The sequence below is a fragment of the Lissotriton vulgaris genome, chromosome 11, assembly GCF_964263255.1.
Source record: "Lissotriton vulgaris chromosome 11, aLisVul1.2, whole genome shotgun sequence".
NCBI lineage: Eukaryota > Metazoa > Chordata > Amphibia > Caudata > Salamandridae > Lissotriton > Lissotriton vulgaris.
The window spans coordinates 35,546,820-35,569,869 of record NC_141699.1 but is presented as its reverse complement, the minus strand read 5'-3'; the positions used below and the strand labels follow the sequence as shown (position 1 = coordinate 35,569,869).

The 23,050-nt window shown below is 47.3% G+C and overlaps 1 protein-coding gene across 2 annotated transcripts in view; it reads left to right on the top strand.

Annotated features, from left to right (window-relative positions):
* The window catches only part of TMEM132C (transmembrane protein 132C), a 1,238,854-nt gene that overhangs the window by 261,972 nt on the left and 953,832 nt on the right, over positions 1-23,050 (top strand). For both annotated transcript variants that reach the window (XM_086942679.1, XM_086942678.1), the window contains exon 2: positions 13,017-13,905. In XM_086942679.1, the coding sequence (XP_086798805.1) occupies positions 13,017-13,905 (889 nt within the window). The remainder of the gene's footprint in view (positions 1-13,016; positions 13,906-23,050) is intronic.

The following is a 23,050-nucleotide window of genomic DNA, read 5'->3' as shown; positions in this document are numbered from 1 at the left end:
AGGCCCAAACCTTCCATTTTTATACACATAAGTCACCCCTAAAGTAGGCCCTGGACAACCCAGAGGGCAGGGTGTAATGTATTTAAAAGACAGGACACATACCCTTACGTTTTACATGTCCTAGTAGTGAAAAACTCTCATAGTCGTTTTTCACTACTGCGCTATATCTCCCATATGATAACATTTGGATTGCCTTATTACATTTTATAAGTGTACTTCCCAATTGGCAAGAGATAAACCCTTCAAATCTTGTGTCTGTGGAATCACATTTTAAAATCCAAACTTATGGTGAAGTCGAATTTCGAATTGCAATCCTGAAAATACCACTTTTGGCATTTTCTTACTTTTGCCATTTGGTGCTGCTGCCTTTCTCTAATCATATGTCTGGGGTAGGGGACTGCTGGGCTTTGTGTATTTCCCTAGATAATAAATAAACAATAAAAGAGTGATTCAGACTGATGGGTTTTCCTGAGAAGTCACAAATTGTTTTAAGAAGAACCCTCACTCACCAACCTAGTTGGTGACAGGCTTCAACATAGGGTTCCCACCCGAGGGGCCGGATGCCTTCCCGGTGTGCTGCGACGCCTGATTTCAGAGACGCAGGTTTTTTGGGATGTGCAGTGAGTGCGCAATAGCACAGTGAAAATTAAAATTACCTTTACTTATCCTAAACAATTTTAATAGTGGAGAAGTAAGGCAAGATTAAAAAGTGGTGATGGTGGATGTTTTAGCGGGTTAAATTAGCCAGTAGCATCCTAAAGTGAGTAAAGTGATGGCAGGTCTACATGCTTCAGCCTCCGAACGCAATTAGCAAGGCTTTCGTCAGGACCAATTATGCCACAGGGTATGCACTCGCTATGGTGCACCCTCTCCTGTGATAAATGTTACCGTAAACTCACAGTTTTATAACTTCAGTGTAGTCTGAAAGGGAGTAAATTATGGGATGTAGAAGAATCCTACCCCATGGATCCGAGCGGGGGTGTTGGTCTGTAGTCACACATACGCCAGACCACGCGCCCTCTCTGCACCTGGTACACACCCGATCAGGGACTCCATGACTACGCTGAATAAGTAAAAGCTGAGGAGAGGCACATTAATGTAACTGGTGTGTGAGCTTCATGTCGGAAGAAGATACAGGTTTAATGTAACTTCTTGTAGAGCACAAACAGCTGGTAAACTGACTTCTTGGCACTAAGAGAAAATAAACCAACAAAGCTTGGTAGAAGCACTACCAAGCTTTAGCAGAACAGCAAGGTCCTTGTGACCTTTCTGAGGGCCAGGTGGGGATGGTTTGTTTCAGCTGCAATAGAAGAATGTACTAATGTTTGCAACATCTGGTTCTTAGGGTAGAGAGGACGCATCTGAGCCTAGGGCTGTAGAAGGTAGGAGAGTATAAAGATCATAGGGTGTGGAATGTTTTTTGAATCATGCAGATGCAACTGAAATGTATCCGCTGTTCGACTGCTGTCCGGCGTAAGACTCTATACGCCTGCAACATGTGACCAAACATTATCAGATGGTACATCAATCTCATTGGTGCAGTTTGCACCTTTCACACTTTAATCACCACATACACAAACTAGCCCAGGTACCGGCTATGACAGTAGCCAAGCCTTGACAGGATATATGCAGCTACTACTGCATCATAGAGAGGAGCAGAAGTGCGTGTCCTGAAGAAGGCCCAGACCCTGTCTAGTCTGAGCATGCGCCGCCACGCGTTTGATTGCATAACTTCCAAGCACGGAGGCCTGATTTACAGCTCAGCAGTCTGGTTATTCCATCACAAACATGACAGGTATCCCGTCCACCGCGACACAAGAGCATGATATCGAACAGCACTTGCAATGTTGTGACGGAGTAACTCTTCCTCCGGACTCTCGGGCCCTTGGTCTTCAATAATGGAAGTGGCGGCACTCTTACGACAGGAGAGGCTGATGAGGATATGAACAACAAGGGGTGCCAGGGCCCGGGTGACCCCTCAGGGACCGGCATTGAGATGAACAGCGACCACGTTCCAGAGACTGAGGGCCTTATTTACTGATTTTTGGCAAGAGCTGCAGGCCTCCCTGCTGCACTGCCCTACAGCAAAAGAAACGGGGAGAAATGCACCGTATCTATGAGATAGGGCACATACCTGTCTTCTTCCACTGCGATGGCACACAAACGGCTGCTGTGCACCAACACAGGCACCCTTGCACCATGGTGCACGGGTGTATGCATTAAAATCATGTTGAAATCACCTTCCTTCACAACAACAACCCTTACTTCAACCCTGGGTAGACATAGGCGTTTGAATAATTGTCAGTTTCCCAGCATGTTGTAAGTCTGGGAATGTATCAAATGCCACGGGTGTTACGTGGACCACCCACCTTTATGCCCACTGCACACCTCCCCATCACATGTGAGGCAATGCAGAGACTTGCACTGCCTTGCCTCATACCATATTTACGAGGCCACGTAAAGTCATGCAGGGTGGCTTTTCATGGCCTTGTAAATATGGGTAACACAGAGAACTGCTGGAACGTAAAAAAAGGGATCTTCCAGTGGCGCAATGGGGCTTGTGAATATGGACGACCAAAAATAACGCCGGTCACTAGGGGACAGTGGCCACCTCTTCTTTCAGTTTGTCGACTAAAATGTAGTGGTTTATCATGTAAAAAAACAGCAAGGGGATTCAACGGAATCCCTCTTGTGGGATAGCCATCCATCAAGGCGCTTGAGTAACCATTATCCCTTCATCCCTCTCTTGCGTCCAGAGGCCACTCTTATGGCAATTTTGTGAATCTATGATGCTCTCTTTGTACACGCGTGAATCTATGAATGTGCTTAATTTGAGGCGGGTGCTTATCTCGGGATATGACTGGGCGGAGATGGAACTCTTAGCTGAACAATTTCTACAGCTTCTCAACACACGAAGCAAATGTACTCAACCCACCAAGACCCTATTGATTAACTTGAACTGGAGCTATATAAAGATATAATCGTGCATTACTCTTATAAACAACACTTACTCTCATAAGGCTCCCACCTAGCATAGCCTTGATCATCAATTCGCCCAGCGACACCGCCAATTTCATGCTTAATGGAATCTAATTTTTAATGCTACCTCGGTCGGTTAGCGCCTTATTTACGTGCCGTAGGGAGGCGACCTACGCGTTTTATTAGTAAGAGATTGTTATCCACACACAACAATTAGTGTTATTGCTCAGACGCGGCCCAGAGTCACGCGTGGTTTGTCAGCTCAACAGCAGGCAATCCAATGGATGATCAGAGGAAGCCTCCTCAGCCTGGGATGTGCCGCCAGTCAAATATTACTAATAAATCAACTAGGATTACAATAATGAGAGGGTCATTCATGATGAAAATGCAGCAAACAAGAGGATGATTGACGTGACTGATGAAAGGTGGACACAGCACTGACGTGGGATGGAAACACAGCTGGAAACTCTTATTTTTGGTCCCATTGATGGCCTACAGGGGAAACAACCTTTACAACACAGTCATTACAAAGCAACATCCATTACATCGCATGCCACTGCAATGCAGTCATTGCATCACATGTCACTACAATGCATTTCATTACAACGCATGTCAGTACAGCGCATATCATTACATCGCATACCATTACAACGCATAGTTTTTACTTTTTACCCCTACGCTACCCAACACTTTCCCTACTGTTGCACTCACTGGAGTGGGAATAGTAATTTTTACCCCTACGCTACCCAACACTTTCCCTACTGTTGCACTCTCTGGAGTGGGAATAGTAATTTTAACCCCTACGCTATCCAACACTTTCCCTACTGTTGCACTCTCTGGAGTGTGAATAGTATTTTTTACCCTCCCGCTTTCCAGCGCTTTCCCTACTGTTGCACTCACTGGAGTGGGAATAGTAATTTTTACCCGTACGCTATCCAACACTTTCCCTACTGTTGCACTCTCTGGAGTGTGAATAGTAATTTTTACCCTCCCGCTTTCCAGCGCTTTCCCTACTGTTGCACTCACTGGAGTGGGAATAGTAATTTTTACCCCTACGCTATCCAACGCTTTCCCTACTGTTGCACTCACTGGAATGGGAATAGTAATTTTTACCCCTACGCTATCCAACGCTTTCCCTACTGTTGCTTTCTCTGGAGTGGGAATAGTAATTTTTACCCCTACACTATCCAACACTTACCCTACTGTTGCACTCACTGTAGTGGGAATAGTAAGTTTTACCCCTCCGCTATCCAACGCTTTCCCTACTGATGCACTCTCTGGAGTGGGAATAGTAATTTTTACCCCTACACTATCCAACGCTTACCCTACTGTTGCACTCACAGGAGTGGGAATAGTAAGTTTTACCCCTCCGCTATCCAACGCTTTCCCTACTGTTGCACTCACTGGAGTGGGAATAGTAATTTTTACACCTACACTATCCAACACTTTCCCTACTTTTGTAGTAATTTTTACCTCTACACTATCTAACACTTACCTTACCTGCAAAGTAATGGTATGCATTATAATCATGTGTGTTGTAATGGTATAATGCAATGTAATGGAATGTGTTGTAAATGTAGTTTCTAAAAATGCGTTGTGATGGCATGTGATGTAGAATAATGCGTTGTAATGGATGTTGCGATGCAAAAACTGCCTTGTAAAGGCATGCATTGTAAATGTTTGCGTTTTAACGAGTACTATTCGCCTACAGTGGTGCTTCCCAAACCTTTTAGAACCATGACCCACTTTTTACGACTAACCTTTGGGACCCACCTAGCTTTAATGGACTGAAGGCAGGGGGATTTTTAATGTAACTAAAGCATCATGTGATACCACAGCGTCATTTACAGACAGCACATTTTCCATTGAAATGGCCACTGAATTTGCACCTACAGTTTTACTGATAAAAATATACAGCCCACACAGATGTGTTGAAATCGGACTTCAGTGAATATTTATCATTCCAGCATCACCAATTAAAGTATCTTTATTTGCTCTGATCCTGTTAGAATCTTTGTTTCCAGCACACTTCAAGAACAAGCATTTACAATGCAATGGTTTTGCCTTTGTTAAAGTTAGAGCTATTGACATTGCTCTTGACATTATTTTTATTTATGTTTTTTTAACATAAATAAATGGCATTGTCATTTACAATGCCACAAGCTTTATCTCTCGCAAATGACACACACAAACACACACAGAGCCCCCCCACACACACCCACACAGAGCCCCCCACACACACAGCCACACAGAGCCCCCCACACACACAGCCACACAAAGCTCCCCACACAGAGCCCTCCACACACCCACACAGAGCCTTCCACACACACCCACACAGCACAAGCAGGCAACAGGGGCACGAAAACGGAGGCACAAGCAGGCAATAGGGGCACACGGAGGCACAAGCAGGCAACAGGGTCACGAAAACATGCACAAGCAGGCAAAAGGGTCACAAGCAGGAATTGTAATTTAGACGGGGCTGAAGTGGAGAACGGTCAGTAGGGAAGTAGTGCGGCTGGTGCAGTGGTACCAGGCTGAAAGGTGAGAGGGGCTGTCTGCACCCCAGTTTGGACAGTTTCCACTACCTAACATCATCATCTTGGTTCACTGATGTTAAAAAACAGGAGCAGCCATGATTGGATGCAACGGTATGCGTAGAGCATCATACAAGTAACCCAAAAATATCTATAAAACTAGGCACTTTCAAATTCAACTCAATCCCCCCGATAAGACCAATACGACGTGACAGCTGCAATTGAATGGCTTCAGTTTTGAATAGTCCAAGGCAAATGATTACATTCAAACCTGCATGCGCTTGAGGTTTGTCCCTTTGAAGCTCACAAATGTGCATTTTTTATTAATTGCTGCCACAGTACCAGAACACAGCTATCAGATAGTAATTGGAGTTTAATCGTTCATTGATGCCATACCAATATCTTTAAATTCGATCAAAATGCATGTGGCTAGTTAAAGGTACGGTATTGACTGAAAGATCCCCCTAATTAACAGCTATATTTTTGTGGAAATTGATCTGTATAATGATTACTTTATTATCATACCAGCGCCTCAAATAGCCACGTATGCCGTCTTGATTTCTGCACTGAACGCAAGCAGTGTTTCTGGATGCTTTAAAACTTCCTCACTTGGACTAGTCAAATTACCTACATTTTTTCAAAAAGTCAAGCACCGCTTATTTCATGCTGATGCACATAAAAGATTTATGGTTAAGCATCTCGGTTTGAGTTTAGAGCGGTTGCATTGTATTTGCATAGTTTAAAGGAAGAAGTTAATTACAAAAACAGGCCGGTTTCCCTCCCATCTTTGAACGTTTCTAGAAGCAGGGCTTCTTGTTGACAAAGAATGATTACCACTTGCAAGCGGATTTGGTGTGAAGCAATGATATTGTTGATGAACTCCTGACAAGTCATTCCGACCTCGAACGGTTACCATCGGCAGTAACTTCAGGCAGCTCTTTGCAAACGGACACCTACCACTGGGTGCCTTTCCCACTACTGAAATTACCACTTACCATTTAGGTCTAGGTAACTGTGGGACCATCCAACCATCAAAATGAAAGCTTAAACTGAGAGTTCAACTTGACCGGGCTAGAAAACCATTAACTACAGGTCATGGAGTAGTGGTAAACACGGCAGCCCTAATACTATATGCACACTGGCACTGCCAATGATATTATGGAAGGGGGGGCGGCACAATTCAAGGGGTTATGGTAATAAAAAGATAAATGTACGACGTGCCTAACTTCATAAAATGTAACCCATACTTGTCCGGGAAAGGGGTTAATCGCATCGTGGCAGTTTAATATCCTAAAAAAATTAGTAAGGACCTAAAGGAGACCTGCTAATTTTCGAATAAAGCGTTTGGCTGAATAACCAGGTGAAATTTTCCTTATGATCTACAAACTTTATGGTTAAAATAAGTATCAATTATACGGGAAAAAATTGGTAATTCTACAGCCAGGTAATTGGCAAAAACTTATTGTGAAAATATCAAATAAGATGCAGTTGATCATCCAAAGCCGACATTTTTAAATGATAATAAACTGAGATGAACGCATTCCTGCATAATTTGACAGTAATCGTTTCAATTGAGGGGGTTGTGCAGGTTTCAATCATTCAGCTGGTTTCGGGAGTTTTAATTCAAGCCTGTCGTGCTTCCAGCAGCTTATTTAATCTACAGATAAATGTAGCCTTTGAAGGGCGTGCTTACCTTACATGTTGCTTTTTAAGAACTGAAGCCTAAAAACAATGGGGGGGAAAAGTGCAAGCTTGCAGTAGCTTTTTTTGTACAGTAGTATGAATGGTCAAAGAGGATTTCTTTTTACCTGTCTCAATTCGTTAATCATGGAAGGTGTCTCCAATAGCACTCGACAACTTCTACTAAATTATTCAACGAGATTACCAGAGTGGTAGTTTAATGACGGCACACCTGTGCACCGACTCATGGTGGATCGATACATTCCAACTAATTAAACCAAAAAAGAAAAAAGTTGCAATTAACACTTGAGCCGGTGCTAATGAGATGGAGTGGGGGAGAAAGCAGAGTGCTTTACCTTTAATAATCCATATGGAAAATACTCCCAGAAGAATCCCCTGCCCCTATGTGCACAACAGGATTCAAATGGCGTCCAACCTGACCTGTTACACGCTGCTTTTCAGGTACACCTGAAAAACCAGAGCTGCTGGAACCAAGAAAGAAAAAATTGTTATTAAACTGGCATTGACAGCCACATTCAGCTACATAATACACGCAAACAGTTAATAGGTCAAAAATCCAATTTGTTTTTATTTCTTTATTGTTAAAGAATCAGTCCTTAAAACATGAAAAATTAGTAAAGGCGTGTGCACATTTTATACAACATGGCAGATTGAGTAACCTTTAGTCATATCCGTTGTTTCTATTCCCTTTAATCGCCCTAGATAGCCAAAAGGGAAGGCAAACTAAGTGAGACACTGCGTCTAAACATTGCATTTTTCGAAAAGATTCATGCTTTGTGGGTGCTGAAAGCTACATAAGAGAACTTAACTTGTTTAAGAGTTTTATCGGATCCGGACTCTGAAGGCAACGAACACGTCATTGGTTTTAATTGTACTTTTTAGTAGCTAGCCTGGGATTCACCACTGTGCTTATCGGCAACCTTCTACTACGATGATGCAGTCAGTTCCCAACATTGCCTGATCACGTTAAGAGTCCTGCAAACGGCAAATGTTAAGTGAACATATTTCTCGAGAGCGATACCCAACCTTTCAGTGTCAATGGCGGAATTTGATGGAATCAGTACACGTGCCACAATACCCTCAAGGGCGGCCTCCCTGAACATGTCCATCACCATCAGTCACATGGGTCAAGGCGGGGGTGGAGAGGGGCTCTGTCAGCCCAGGGTATCAGCGACGAGTTCTAATGAGCCTTTGAGGCTCTTGAGAAGGATCCAGTCTGCAGTGCGGTCTCCATGTGTGTTCGCTGGTCCAAGGCAGAGGTCGGACGGTCCGTGCTCGGATTGTTGCCCCGGCCTACACTCAACGCCCTGGTGTACCAGTCACTTCCTTTCGAGCCAGGGCTGCACAAGATGGCGGCGGCGCCATCTTACAACACCGCCCACATCATGATCACCCGCCCTACCCCCCCGCCATTCACACGACTAACCGGACGGGCCGCAAAACCCCGGAGCCGCCAGTCACACCACCCCCGTACTCGCCCCATCCCTGTCACATTACCCCCATACCCACCGGGCTCACCATCCTCCGTTCCAACTCCACTCCCGGTCACACAACCCCGCACCCGACGCAATCCCCCGGAGCCTCCAGCCACACGACCCTCCCTACTGGCCCTACTTCGGAGCCTCTAGCCACACGACTCCGTACCCGCCCTACTCCGGAGCAGCCAGTCACGGCTTTCAGTACCCACACTACCCTCCGAACCCGCCAGTCACATCACTTGCCGTTCCAGCCCTACCCGTAGTCACAAGATTCTCCGTACCGCTAAATACCACGGAGCCGCCAGTCGTACGGCCCTCTGCCCCGCTTAATCACGGTTAAACGACCCACCATACCCGCGAGCCATACACGCCCGACACACAGCCTCCCGTAACCACCCTACCCCTGAGCCGTTAGTCACGCGACCCTCCACTACGTAACCGACAGTCACTCACATGAATTGATACGAGTAGACCATGGTCTTTACAGTTAAGAACCCAAGTGGAGCCGTCATCATTATATAAGATGGTAGTTAAGATAGCCCTTCCCAACCCACTCCCGTCGAGGCCCAGGCGAGAGATAAACCTGCTGACGCACAGAACGGCTCAGCCTACCACGGCTAACTACGCAGCCATGCAGTACTCCAGCCGAAGACCCTTACACTCGGGAGGACCCACCAGCCGCCGCCATCTTACCAGCGCTCTGCCACTCTCCATGAAATCTCCGGCGCATCTATGCTGCGAGGCGGTGGACAGCAAAGCGCCCTGCCCGGACACTCGCATGGTGACACTGCGCAGCCCTGCTGGATCCCTCATTTGTTTTGGTTTGCCGCTAACCAGGCAGCTTTCCTGGTAAAACCGGTTTAGGAAACAGGGATTTCAATTGAAGGCAGCCACACACTACCTCCAGGGATCCTTTGAGGCAACGTCCTCCGCATCTCCCGGGGTTCCCTCCAGGCCACGGGAGCCCCGCGGGCGCCGCCATACTGCTGCTGTCTTCTTCTCCTTCTTCCCCCGGGCTGCGGGGGGCGGGCACTTCCGCTAGGATACTTTCGCTAGGATTGGCCGGCCGGCCAGTCACGGGGTTACGAGAGACGCAGAAGTGCCGGCAATGCCGGACCAGACACGGGGGCGTTCCCGGCGTCCCGTGACATCGGCAAAAGCCAAAGAATGTCGGGAACGCCCCCGTGTCTGGTCCGGCATTGACGGACAGGCCCCTCGTCCAATGGCAAGGCTCCGTTTACGGAGCCAGCCAATCAACGACGAGGGCCGAACCAAAGCACCCTACAGTTATCAACAGGATTTCGCCTGCGCGGAAAAGCTGCGCAGAGCGCAGCTTCCGCTAGGCAAAACCTAATTACAAAAAGGGCTTTCTATTTGCTTTCCGAATTGCTTAATGTGTACTATTCATTTACTGGTATTTACATTGTGATGTGTGTTACGAAAAAATGACACCCTGTAGGCTTTCGTTTCACACTTAATGCACTTCTTTAAGAGTGTCATATAATTCACTTCATTTTTCTTTCTCCGACCACAAAGTGCGAGGAGTTTGAAACACCAGTCCCCGTGTTAAAAACAGAAGCAGTAATGTGTCAGAAGACAAAGCCTGGCATTGGACCTCTGTCTTCGAAGCACAGCAAGGGTGACAAGATATGTCCAGGATTTAAAGGCATCTGTATTTATTGCTTGGACTTTTGGGACCCACCAAAACTCAGCTCGTTACCCCAAAGTGGATCGCGAACCCCAATTTCTGGCAACACTGACCTCATGTAATGTCACAGACCGAACCTGTTGTGAAACCGCTAAGGATTGACAGTGCTATAATTGTCACAGCTGTTGTGTGAACCCCAATTGGAAGAATACCCCAGATTTTATAAACAGAGCTGTCCAAAGAATAGTTTGTTATAAAAAAGAATGAATCAATATATGTGCCTTACATGCCCTCATCCTGAACTAATCCTCTCTCTTTTTCTGGCATGCTCTGCTCACTGGCTGGTTCTAGTTCTCACTATAAAAAACGCGATTAATACAATTAAACAGAATTGCAACATAAGAAATAAATCACAATTAGCAAAGCAGAATTCTAATGAAAGGGGTCTTTTTTGCATGTTCACCCCCCACATTGGACTGATGTTGCTGTTTTAACTCTGAGGTGCACTGGGCCCTGCTGACCCAGCCCCAGTGCATGTGTTCTGACCCCTCAAAGTGTTTGTGCCATTGGCTAATCCTAGATTTACATATGCAATTTACCTATACATCCATTGCACGTGGTAACATTGTACCCAGAGCTAGTAAGTTAAAAGCCACCGGCGGAATGCAGCAATTGTGCCACCACGGCTCTGGTAAAGTGAAAATATGTATCTAGGCCTTACTGCGGTCTAGTCGGGCGGCTGGGGAACTGTCAGCTCTTCACGGCAAAATGACCCCTTTGCCACGTCCAAACCAACCTTTTTACTATTTGTAAGTGCCATCTGAATCGTCTTATCTTGGAGGATGTTCTAAAACTAGAGGGTGTTCACAGAGTAAAATGGCTGAGCTACATTAAAACTTTCTGTTACAGCTTGAATTGCCCGGAATTTTACGATGATCCTATGTCAATGATAAGAACCCCTAGGAAAGAGCTGAAGAGGCTATGTATTACTTTTCTGGCCAATCAAAGAGACCGAACTGAAATGTCCAAAAAAACTGTGATTGCTCATCAATTGATCTTAATCTCGCAGGATATACAACCTTATTTAACCCTGCGGATGAGTGCATACGAAAGGTTTCTGTTGACAAGATTTAGATTTGGGATTTTATTTAGATTATTAAGTTTTCCGGTTATTAATGATTGGTCTACCTGTATATGTAAATGTCCGTGTGATAATACCTCCACTCAATCAGACATTCATATTTTATTTTTTTGTAAATTTTATACTGTACCGAGGAGAAGGTGGATCATTCCCATTTTAATATATTTGGATTTTAGACAATGTAGACTTGCCTTCCTAGCCATTCAGAAACTGGAAGACATATTTTCAGTGGCATCTGTTTCTGTATTTCTTAAAAATGTTTTTCATTCAAGACAAACAATAACTGTTTCATCACAATACTTTTTAGATATGAGTCCCTGTATTTTTTAATCTATTTATTGTATTGATTGACATATGTATATAGACTATGAATTGTGTTTTCTTTTTAATGTACTTTTATTGTTGTCAAAGATTTATAACCGAATAAAGTCTTTCTGATCTGATCTGATATTTGTAAGTCACCCCCAATAGCAGACCTTCGTCACCCGTAAGGCAGGGCGCCAGATATTAAAAAGAAGGACATGTTGAAAGTAAACTTTACACATCCTGACAGTAAAACCTCAAAATGATCCTTTTCACTGTAGTAAACCAGGTAGCCCCCTTGGCTAACATGGAGTTTCACAAGCCCATGGGACCACCAAATGTAATACTTGAAGGTATCAAATTAATTGTTACAATTAAACCTGTCTTACTGCAGAAGTCAGAATTATAGTAACTTTTAGTGCAAAGGTGTCCTTAAAGTCACCAACTTCTTGCCCTTAAGTTCTAGTAGACATTTATGAGAGAGTGAAATGCACTGATTGACACACTTTTTAAAAGTTTTTTAACTTTTTAAAATGAAAGCAGTAATTTATAAAGACCTTTATAAAGACCTTGAAAAAATCATAACTCCGATTCTCTGCATCTGATTTTTGTCATTTTGGAGTCTCTTTGAAGATACAAATATACTTTTTTTTAAATATAAATTGGAGTGGGGCTTTTATTATATTTATTATTTTATTACTTAGTGACTGTTTTGGCACTGATAAATGTTTTACACTGGTTTTCCTTTGAACTAAGCCGGACTGCTCTGTTCTACACCTATCAAGGACTGAGCTAAGGTTGGGTTTAAGGAAACCTAACTGGACCAGATACGAGTTATTGGCAATATTGCGTGGTGAGGCCTCACCCACCCTAACCAATAATCCGGTTTTCTCATAAATCATCTGAAAAATTCCTGTCTCACACATGTCAGTCCTAGAGCTGGAGAATCATTTGCTGATTCACATAAATCCTGAGTTCCGTGATCCGCTACTGGAAAAGGCGTGTACAAATGTCCGGCTGATAGAGACAAATAGATGTCTGTGAAGTGAAGAATTGGATTTGTAATTGTTGCTTAATGCTGGAAATACTTATTTGTGTTCACTCTTGAGCTGGTGTACTCATATATTGTAAAATGTGTTAAACTGAACCTGATGGAACTATTCTACTACTATGTTTATTGTGTTTACAAGTGTCGGCTCAATCTCACTCCTCTCTTTCTGGGTCTGTTTCAGGGACCGAGAGTCGAGGGATCCCAGACAGCGCTCAAAGGTTCTCTGCATCTCCTGCGTATCTACCTGCAACCTACCAAGTGCTCGGAGCCGAGTCAGCCTTCTTCCTCAAAGATGCAAACCAGGATTTCCTGAGGAACTCCAGCTTACAGTCCAGAGTCGAGAGCTTCTTCATCTACAAAGCGAAGCGACTGCCTCTACTGAACACGAGCTACGGACCCTACTCGGCTGAACAAGGGGTGCCACAAGACCTGCTGTCCATCTCACCTCTTTTTGAGTCTACCAATAAATTTACATTTAACTGGAAAATCAAAGCACACATCATCAATGACAAGATTTATCCCAGCCGGCCAAAAATCGAGGTCTTGTTCCATGTGGTGGGAAGAGACTGGGATGACCACACAGCCAATGAGAGGCTGCCGTGCCTCAGAGTATTCGCCTTTCGGGATACAAGGGAGCTGAAAGGAAGCTGCAGGTTGAAGGGGGCCTTGGGATTGTGTGTGGTAGAGCTGGAACTGCTCCCTACTTGGTTTAGCCCCTCAGCCCCAGGGACAGGTAGGAAAAAGCCACCCGACTCATCCGAAGTAAGCGTTGTGGAGTTGTACTACGCCGTCCAGCCAGAAGATCAGAATGGAGAGTGTACCTTTGAGGAAGTGCGAAAAGGCAACGCCATCAGAGCTGGGAAGGACGGCGTGGACGACAGAACGTCTCATCTGCTTCAGATTGGCGCGGTCAGTCTCTACCGGACCCCGGAAACCTCCCAGCTCAGCGAGCTGAGGCTGGATCCTAATGTCGTAATTTGGTTACCATCGAAGCCAGTCAAACAAGGGGAAACCATCCACGTGTATGTGACAATTGCCAACAATTCAACGGTGGATCAGTTCACTTTGAGGTAAGTTACTATAGTTTCTACACTTACAACTTGGTGGAAGAAGTCTTTGAATACCAGTCTTTGCCTCTATGTCACTTTCTTTGGTTTATGAGTGATTTAGGAGTGTTCCTCGAACTGCAATCCCAGACATGTGTGGGGTATTTCATATGTTGAGGGTGACATGCTGTGCTCCCGGAAGGTTACCGGTTGTGAGCAAAGAGTGATGAAGCCACATTGTGTCCCCATGCAGTGTGTGTCACACACAGCAGACCCCCTCAGGTTGGGGAGTCTGATGCAGACCCCATACTCACTCAGTGGCGTTCCTTGGGTGCTGCAGTCTCTGCAGACAGTCATGGGTCCATGTTGTCAGAGCCTTTAAGATCCATCCATTGGACGCCAAGCGCTGAGTTCTACGCCGCTGAGACGCTTGCGTGCAGGGACTTTGCTGATGCTGCTTCTGGGTGAGATGCAGAAGAAATGGGGAGTTAATGGGGGACGATAGGTGTGTGGATTTGTAATGTTATCTAATGTGATGTCATGCTGTATTGTTTTATGTCATTCTGCTCTGGTAAAGCACAGTTTTCGCCAGTAGCGTGGAATGCTGTCGCTAAACTTGCTGGTGAGGTGGACAACACTGGTGCACCGGGTCAACCGGAGTGGACAGAAGCACTGGGGAGGGGTTCTGCCTCTTTCCTCTGGCGGTGAATCTTGTTCCAAGTCATGCCACCTCAGATAGGAATGCCCCAGTGCCCATTGTTTTCTTGGCAGCTGCCAGTCTGTAAGATGTAGAAGACCGCCATGACAGTGAAGGAGCCCTTTACCAGAGTTAAATTCGTGGTTCATGCTGTCATAGGCACAAGCAGTCTCACTGCTGGAATTCTGCTTTGATGCTACTGTGATTAGACATGTCTGCATCAAGCACTGGTTCAACCTCCTGCCAAGAGCATGAAGAAGCCCCAGGAAAGCCTGTTTTAAGATCTTAGGTGGTGAATTCAAATGTAGGAACCCAGCATGTGAGGCTGTATCCACTGCTGACCCCAGGAGTTTCTAAACTCAGGGCTGCTCACGCTCTCCCCTCTCTCCCTTACATGCGCAGTCCTCTCAGTGCGATGGGATATGGGTCAGCCATGTGCTCCTTCTTAATCGCGATGTGTTTATGCTCCATCCAGGGTGCCGAGGGACACTTTTTCTGTCCAGTTCTTGGTCCGTGGACCAGTTACTCTCTGTTTGTTGGCTTCTGATTATTGATGTTTCATGATACTCCTTAAATGTATCATTAAAGGAAGGACACCTGCACAGGGGTGGCAGACTGCTGCGTGCATCCATGGTGACCCCTGCACAGGGGTCGCAGACTGCCACGTGCATCCATGGTGACCCCTGCACAGGGGTCGCAGACTGCCACTGCATCCATGGAGACACCTGCACAGGGGTCGCAGACTGCCACGTGCATCCATGGTGACCCCTGCACAGGGGTGGCAGACTGCCGCGTGCATCCATGGTGACCCCTGCACAGGGGTCGCAGACTGCCACGTGCATCCATGGTGACACCTGCACAGGGGTCGCAGACTGCCACGTGCATCCATGGTGACCCCTGCACAGGGGTCGCAGACTGCCACGTGTATCCATGGTGACACCTGCACAGGGGTCGCAGACTGCCGTGTGCATCCATGGTGACCCCTGCACAGGGGTCGCAGACTGCCACGTGCCTCCATGGTGACACCTGCACAGGGGTCGCAGACTGCCACGTGCATCCATGGTGACCCCTGCACAGGGGTCGCAGACTGCCACGTGTATCCATGGTGACCCCTGCACAGGGGTCGCAGACTGCCACGTGCATCCATGGTGACACCTGCACAGGGGTTGCAGACTGCCACGTCCATTCATGGTGACACCTGCACAGGGGTCGCAGACTGCCACATGCATTCATGGTGACACTTGCACAGGGGTCGCAGACTGCCACGTGCATCCATTATCACATGATGGACATCTGCACAAGGTTTACAGACTGCCACGTGCATCCATAGTTACACCTACATAGGGGTAGCAGACTGCCACATACATCCATTATCACAGGAAGGACACTTATGCAGGGGTCGCAGGCTGCCACGTGCATCCATTATCACAGGAAGTACACTTACGCAGGGGTCGCAGGCTGCCACATCCATCCATTGTCACAGGAAGGACACTTACGCCCGGGGTCGCAGGCTGCCACATCCATTCATTGTCACAGGAAGGACACCTGCACAGGGGTTGCAGACTGCCATTGCATCCATTATCACATGAAGAGCACGTGGAAATGGGTTGCAGACTGCCACGTGAGTCCATTATCACAGAAAGGACGTCCGCACAGGGGTCGCATGCTGCCAAGTGCATTCAAGGTGACACCTGCATAGAGTTTGCAGGCTCCACATGCATTCATTATCACATGAAGGACACCTGCGCACAGGTCGCAGGCTGTCATTTGCATTCATTATCACATGAGAGATACCCGCACAGGGTCGCAGGCTGCCACGTGCATCCATTATCACATAAATGACACCCACACAGGGGTCGCAGAATGCCATGTACATCCATTATCACATGAAGGACAACTGCACAGGGGTCACAGGCTGCCACGTGCATCCATTATCACATGAAAGACACCCACAAGGGTCGCAGAATGCCATGTACATCCATTATCACACGAAGGACAACTGCACAGGGGTCGCAGACTGACACGTGCATCCATTATCACCTGAAGGACAGGGGTCACAGACTGGCTCCGCTCGTCCAGGCAAAGATGTGTATCCAGACAGGTGCTTATCTCGGCATCAGTTGTCTTTTACAGTCATCGGCCTTTTCAGGAAATGTCTTCCAGCCGGACTGGCCCTCCCAGGCATCGGGCCTTTCCGCAGGAGGCTGGAAGGGTGGGAGCAGGTTTTGTTCCTGGGGGGCGTGTTTTTTACTAGGGACCGGTTTAATGATGAACTGGGGAAGGGGGAGGGGGGTTACTGTGTTTTGCAAATTGTTATGGGTTTGGAAGCACTTGCTGCAGGGTTCTCTTTACATCCAGCAGTTTCCAGGCAACAATGAACATATCTTGATAACTCTGGTGACCTATCCTCCTGTAGGAGAGGCAGCGCAGGTTTGACCAGTGGCAGTTTTGACTCAGCATAAAGTAGCACAGAGGGTTAACGTGCCTGCTGTAAAGCACGTGCACCCGCAGACCACAGCACTGTATTTCATATGGACAGCTCAGTGGGTTGCTGCTTTTGCCACAGAGATCCTTTTGTTACTTGAGGTTCATAAGTTACACTCGTAATATTGCACAGTGAGCCCTGGGCTGCCATCTAAGAGCTGCATGCTAACTGCACGATACAGCTTAAAAAGTTATGTTTTTACCCTGTCTGTCATTATCCTAATGTTCTAAAAAGGGTCTGTTTGGGTAGAAATGAATTATTAATGGTAAGGCCAGGCCTAACCACTGTGTTATGTTTAGAAACCTGAGTTTGTGCTTCTCTAGACCAAGCACTCCACAAAAATGACTAACAGTATGGATGTTCCTACTTTTTTACGGGACCGTTTCTATACACTGGTTTACACACGTATGATTGATTGTCTCTATAGATGTGATGAACAGTGCTCCAACACCCTACACTGGGAGGAGAGGCGCTATAAAACAAATTAAATACATGTGAGAGAAGGCTGAGGAGAGATGAGGCGCTCTCTTGGAGATTGATAGTGTGGGAATCTGTAGAAGACGATGTCATTGGGGGCGCCCAAAAATATTGTTGCACCAGCCGCCACCAGCGCTAAAGTCGGCCCTGGTTTGCCACTTCCGAGGGTGGAGGAAGCTAACATCCTCAGAATGGTCTGTCCTTCTGGTCTCAGTTTCTTGGCTGTGTTCAACGGTGAATGTGTGCACTCGTGTTATATTTAACTCATCCTTTGGGGGCTGGTCTGACAACATTTGCCCGGGCTGGTTTGGGTTCCCAGTCCGGCCCTGAATGTCTAAAGTAGTCTACGCAGGTCTTGGTCTGCGCGTGGGGACACACCGTCCGGTGTAACCAAGTGCTTTACAAATCTCCTATTGGTATTAAAGTTCCCTCAGGCTAAGCCTGATTCTGTCTCGAGCTGCACGGAACCCACTGCAATGGGTTCAGGTGCCCCTAAGCTTAACATTTGGGAAAAACAGTTTAAGAAACATTGAAGTTTAAGCTGGGTGGGCGCAGTGACTGTACTGGAGTTGGGAGGGAGGTTTTTTTTTTTTTTAAAAGAGTGGCTTCCAGTATTATGTGGGAAGGTTTTTTTTTTGTCTTCGCTGCTCGACCGGAAGTGATGATTGGACATGATGGCATGACGGAAGAGCTTCACCCTGGCTATGACCGTGCATGCTGAGTATCTTGGACATGCGTGTTGGGGGTGTACGGAGGTTAAGAATGAATGTGTACGACTGAGCAGGTACTACTGAGCAGGGACCTCGCTCCAACGTGCAGGTAAAGGAAGCAGGAAGCAGCATCTTCACCAGCTAAAGACACAAGCTGCAGCTACAGGCACACTGCAGAGCCCCCCCCCCTCCACACAGTTAGAGGGGCCCCAACATATAGCTGAGCCTGCTCATGCTCAGGCACTGAGGCGAGGGTGTGGTAGAAAGGGGGGGGCAAGCTGAGGTGGGCATCCCTGAGACCTGGTACCACACACCAGGCCCTATGTGAACATGGCTGGTATCTGGCATCCCCCACTGGCACCTGGTGGGCATCTTGGGGGTGTCCCTGGGATGTGTTTGCACCACGTGAGGCACCCTCAGCCCACGAGAGCACCTGCACCTGTGAGTGTTTGACGAGAGTGGGAGCTGGTGCTCGAGGGTCAAGAGAGGGCAGGTGCTGTAAATGTGAACTGGTACCTGGAGGGAGGTAAACTGGGGGTGTTCGGAGGAACTCACGAACGTTGGGGGGAAGGGATCGTTTATGTACAATGAAAGAAACTCTTCTGGTGGGGAAGTCTGTATTTTCCGAACTGATGAACCGAAGCATCAAGAATAACTAATTTGCAGATATTTGAAAGCAAAGTTTACACATTTGTTGAGAACTGAAGCTGATTTTTGTAAAAAAAAAAACAGAAATTAAAAACTGGCATTTGTGATGGACATTTTTATAAAGCCTGATGAACCGACAGGATAGCGCTGCTGTCTGCCGCGAGGCCTGCTGGTTCCTCTGCTGTCAGAGGCTGGGGGTCTGTCTCCTAGATTGGGGCTCTCTCTCTGACTGCTGCATTCTCTGCTGTCTCTGTCTGCTGGTTCCTCTGCTGTCCCTTCCAAGTAGATCTAACTTGTGGGGCCATCATCTACTTCAGATGGCGGACGAGAAGGAAAAAGCGCCTGGAAGCCTCAAGTAAAATAAAAATGTTTTATTTAGATTTGGAAAAATTATATGCGATCTCCCGGTTTTTACTTGGCATGTGGCGGAGAAGAACTGTATTTATCCACAAGAAATAATGGACTACTGCTTTTATCCTTTATTATTCCTTTGATAACCAAAGTTTAATAACTTTTTAATTCTGATGTATTTATGTTTTATTATTGTGCTTGTATATATTTTATTACACTTTTATGGTCCTTGACCGAAATAAAGTTATCAAAGTGAAGTGATATGCGATCAGATCTAATTGATTATTCAGATTATTTAAACTACATTTGGAAATGTTGCTGGTTTCCTTTAAGTTCAATGCTGCTGAGAAATGCATTATGGGACCCAAGGCACATTTCCGCTGCATTCTTCTAGTGGCCAGGATAGCTGCTGTTTTTTTACCATTTTTGAGCATTTTGGTCCAACCACAAAGTCCAAAACATGGTCAAAATTTGATTATTTAATTGTTGACATTTAATTAAAAAAAATCATTCATAAGATGCAGACAAAAGGAACAAGTTCCATAAGTGTGAAAATCCAAATTCCGAAATGTGAGCCTGCTGAAAGTGTTCCCCATTCACATTCAGAACAAAACCCTCTAACGCCCCGAGGAAACATCCGGGCAGATTTACGAGAAACTGACGCATCTCTGCATTATAGCAGCGATGCGTCTCCTTGCTTGAAGCTTTCCTTGCTTGAAGCAGGCGTAAGGCGGGACGCAGCATGTTGGAGATAAGCCGGGTTGGAACAGTGCTGGAGTTGTGTCACGCCCACGACACGACTCTCGCACTGCGCCAACCTCACGCCGGTAGATGCGTCACGCATCTGCCTATCCGTACGCCACGGCGTGCCGCATTATAAATGCAGCGCATTCATGGTGGTGCACGGGTAGTTTTGCGTGACGCATCTTTCTTGGCGCATCCCTGCTGATTTGCAGGGATGCTCCAGAAGTTGTAAATCTGCCCCCCACCCTTTATGGGTATCAAATGTCTCAGGAGTGGGGATGGGGCTCCCTTTAGTCACACATTCGTCATGGGTGGCCCCAGCTATTCGCCTAAACTGCCCTCTGTTGCTCCGGCCCATTGAGAGGGTTGAGCCCACCCTGACCTTTAGGAGTCGGGGTGAACCAGATGATGAAGAGTGACACCACTAGGGTGTGTGAGGATTATATATAAAAAGGGATTTTTCCTTTCCCGCACAAGTCATGCAGAGCTAGCATTCCCACCCGGGGCGACCCCCCCTCTAGACCGTATTCCGTGTATTTGTACCATAATCCCCAAGAACCCTGGCGGGACATCTTTACACCTTTTTGTTGAATTGAGAATCTGGTGCGAACAGCTGCAGAAATGCTGCTCTTTTTGAGTGTAAAATTCCTCTTTATATCAGAAATTGATGCGAGAATGCATTTCATATTACAATTATCCTGGGGTGTAGTGTGCGTATCGGGCCTACGCAGAGGTCCACGGAGTTGCAAACCGCCGCCGTGGAGCTCCGCTGCACCGTCCGCCTCCACCCCCCTGTTAAGAGGTTGTAAGTTTATTAAAAATAAACTTACAACCACTTACCTGTGTACCGCTGCATCCCCAGGCTGCCCTCCTCCTCTTCCTCGCCATACCGGTAATGCTTCAGAAAACTGCGCGTGCCCCCGCGCATGCGCATTTCCTGCAAGAATGCGCTGCGGAATGTGCAGAGATTTGCCTTCTCCACGAGAAGGCTAATCTCCGCCCACTCTGCGGGCAAAGCCGAGGGCTCCGCCCAGGGTTAACTAAAATATAACGCTCAATGAAGGATTGAATGTCAGAATAAGGCGGGGAATTCACCACATGGTAAATACGATCACCCTAGGGTGAGGGCGTTTACCACTTTTGGTGAAAAAATATCTTATTCTGAGTTTGAAGCAGGAACATGAGGACTGACACGCTGAATAAGATTTTAACACCAAATTCTGCATTTTTTGCCATTTCGTCTCAGTCGTTTCCCCTCATAACGTTAGCGTCTTTCCCTTGTTGGAAGTTTTCAGGGGGAAGTGCGAGGGTGTGACAATGACCACACAGCTGGTAATTCCGCACAGATTTGCCCAGAGATTAGAATTTAGCCCTTATTACATAACAAGGGCCTTAGAGTTTAAATCTGAAGTGTAAGTTGTTTGGAAGCAGGGAAGAGAGTTCTTCAAAGGTGAACCCACGACTTGGTGCCAAGAACCCTGCCTTAGACGTGTGGGTGCATGGTTTGGTGACAAGAACCCTGCCTTAGAAGTGTGGGTGCATGGCTTGGTGCCAGGAACCCTGCCTTAGAAGTGTGGGTGCATGGCTTGGTGCCAAGAACCCTGTCTTAGAAGTGTGGGTGCATGGCTTGGTGCCAAGAACCCTGCCTTAGAAGTGTGGGTGCATGGCTTGGTGCCAAGAACCCTGCCTTAGAAGTGTGGGTGCATGGCTTGGTGCTAAGACCCCTGCCTTAGAAGTGTGGGTGCATGGCTTGGTGCCACGAACCCTGCCTTAGAAGTGTGGGTGCATGGCTTGGTGCTAAGACCCCTGCCTTCGAAGTGTGGGTGCATGGCTTGGTGCCAAGAACCCTGCCTTAGAAGTGTGGGTGCATGGCTTGGTGCCAAGAACCCTGCCTTAGAAGTGTGGGTGCATGCCTTGGTGCCAAGAACCCTGCCTTAGAAGTGTGGGTGCATTGCTTGATGCCACGAACCCTGCCGTGGACGTGTGGGTGCATGGCTTGATGCCACGAAACCTGCCGTGGAAGTGTGGGTGCATGGCTTGGCGCCAAGAACCCTGCCTTAGTAGTGTGGGTGCATGGCTTGGTGCTGAGAACCCTGCCTTAGAAGTGTGGGTACATGGCTTGGTGCCAAGAACCCTGCTTCAGAACTGTGGGTGCATGATTTGGTGCCAAGAACTCTGCCTTAGAAGTGTGGGTGTATGGCTTGGTGCCAAGAACCCTGCCTTAGAAGTGTGGGTGCATGGCTTGGTGCCAAGAACCCTGCCTTAGAAGTGTGGGTGCATGGCTTGGTGCCAAGAACCCTGCCTTAGAAGTGTGGGTGCATGGCTTGGTGCCAAGAACCCTGCCTTGGAAGTGTGGAGTGTGGGTGCATGGCTTGGTGCCAAGAACCCTGCCTTAGAAGTGTGGGTGCATTGCTTGGTGCCAAGAACCCTGCCTTGGAAGTGTGGGTGCATGGCTTGGTGCCAAGAACCCTGCCTTAGAAGTGTGGGTGCATGGCTTGGTGCTAAGACCCCTGCCGTAGAAGTGTGGGTGCATGGCTTGGTGCCACGAACCCTGCCTTAGAAGTGTGGGTGGATGACTTGGTGCTAAGACCCCTGCCTTCGAAGTGTGGGTGCATGGCTTGGTGCCAAGACCCCTGCCTTCGAAGTGTGGGTGCATGGCTTGGTGCCAAGAACCCTGCCTTAGAAGTGTGGGTGCATGGCTTGGTGCCAAGAACCCTGCCTTAGAAGCCTGCCTTAGAAGTGTGGGTGCATGGCTTGGTGCCAAGAACCCTGCCTTAGAAGTGTTGGTGCATGCCTTGGTGCCAAGAACCCTGCCTTAGAAGTGTGGGTGCATTGCTTGATGCCACGAACCCTGCCTTGGAAGTGTGGGTGCATGGCTTGATGCCAGGAAGCCTGCCGTGGAAGTGTGGGTGCATGGCTTGGCGCCAAGAACCCTGCCTTAGTAGTGTGGGTGCATGGCTTGGTGCCGAGAACCCTGCCTTAGAAGTGTGGGTACATGGCTTGGTGCCAAGAACCCTGCTTCAGAAGTGTGGGTGCATGATTTGGTGCCAAGAACCC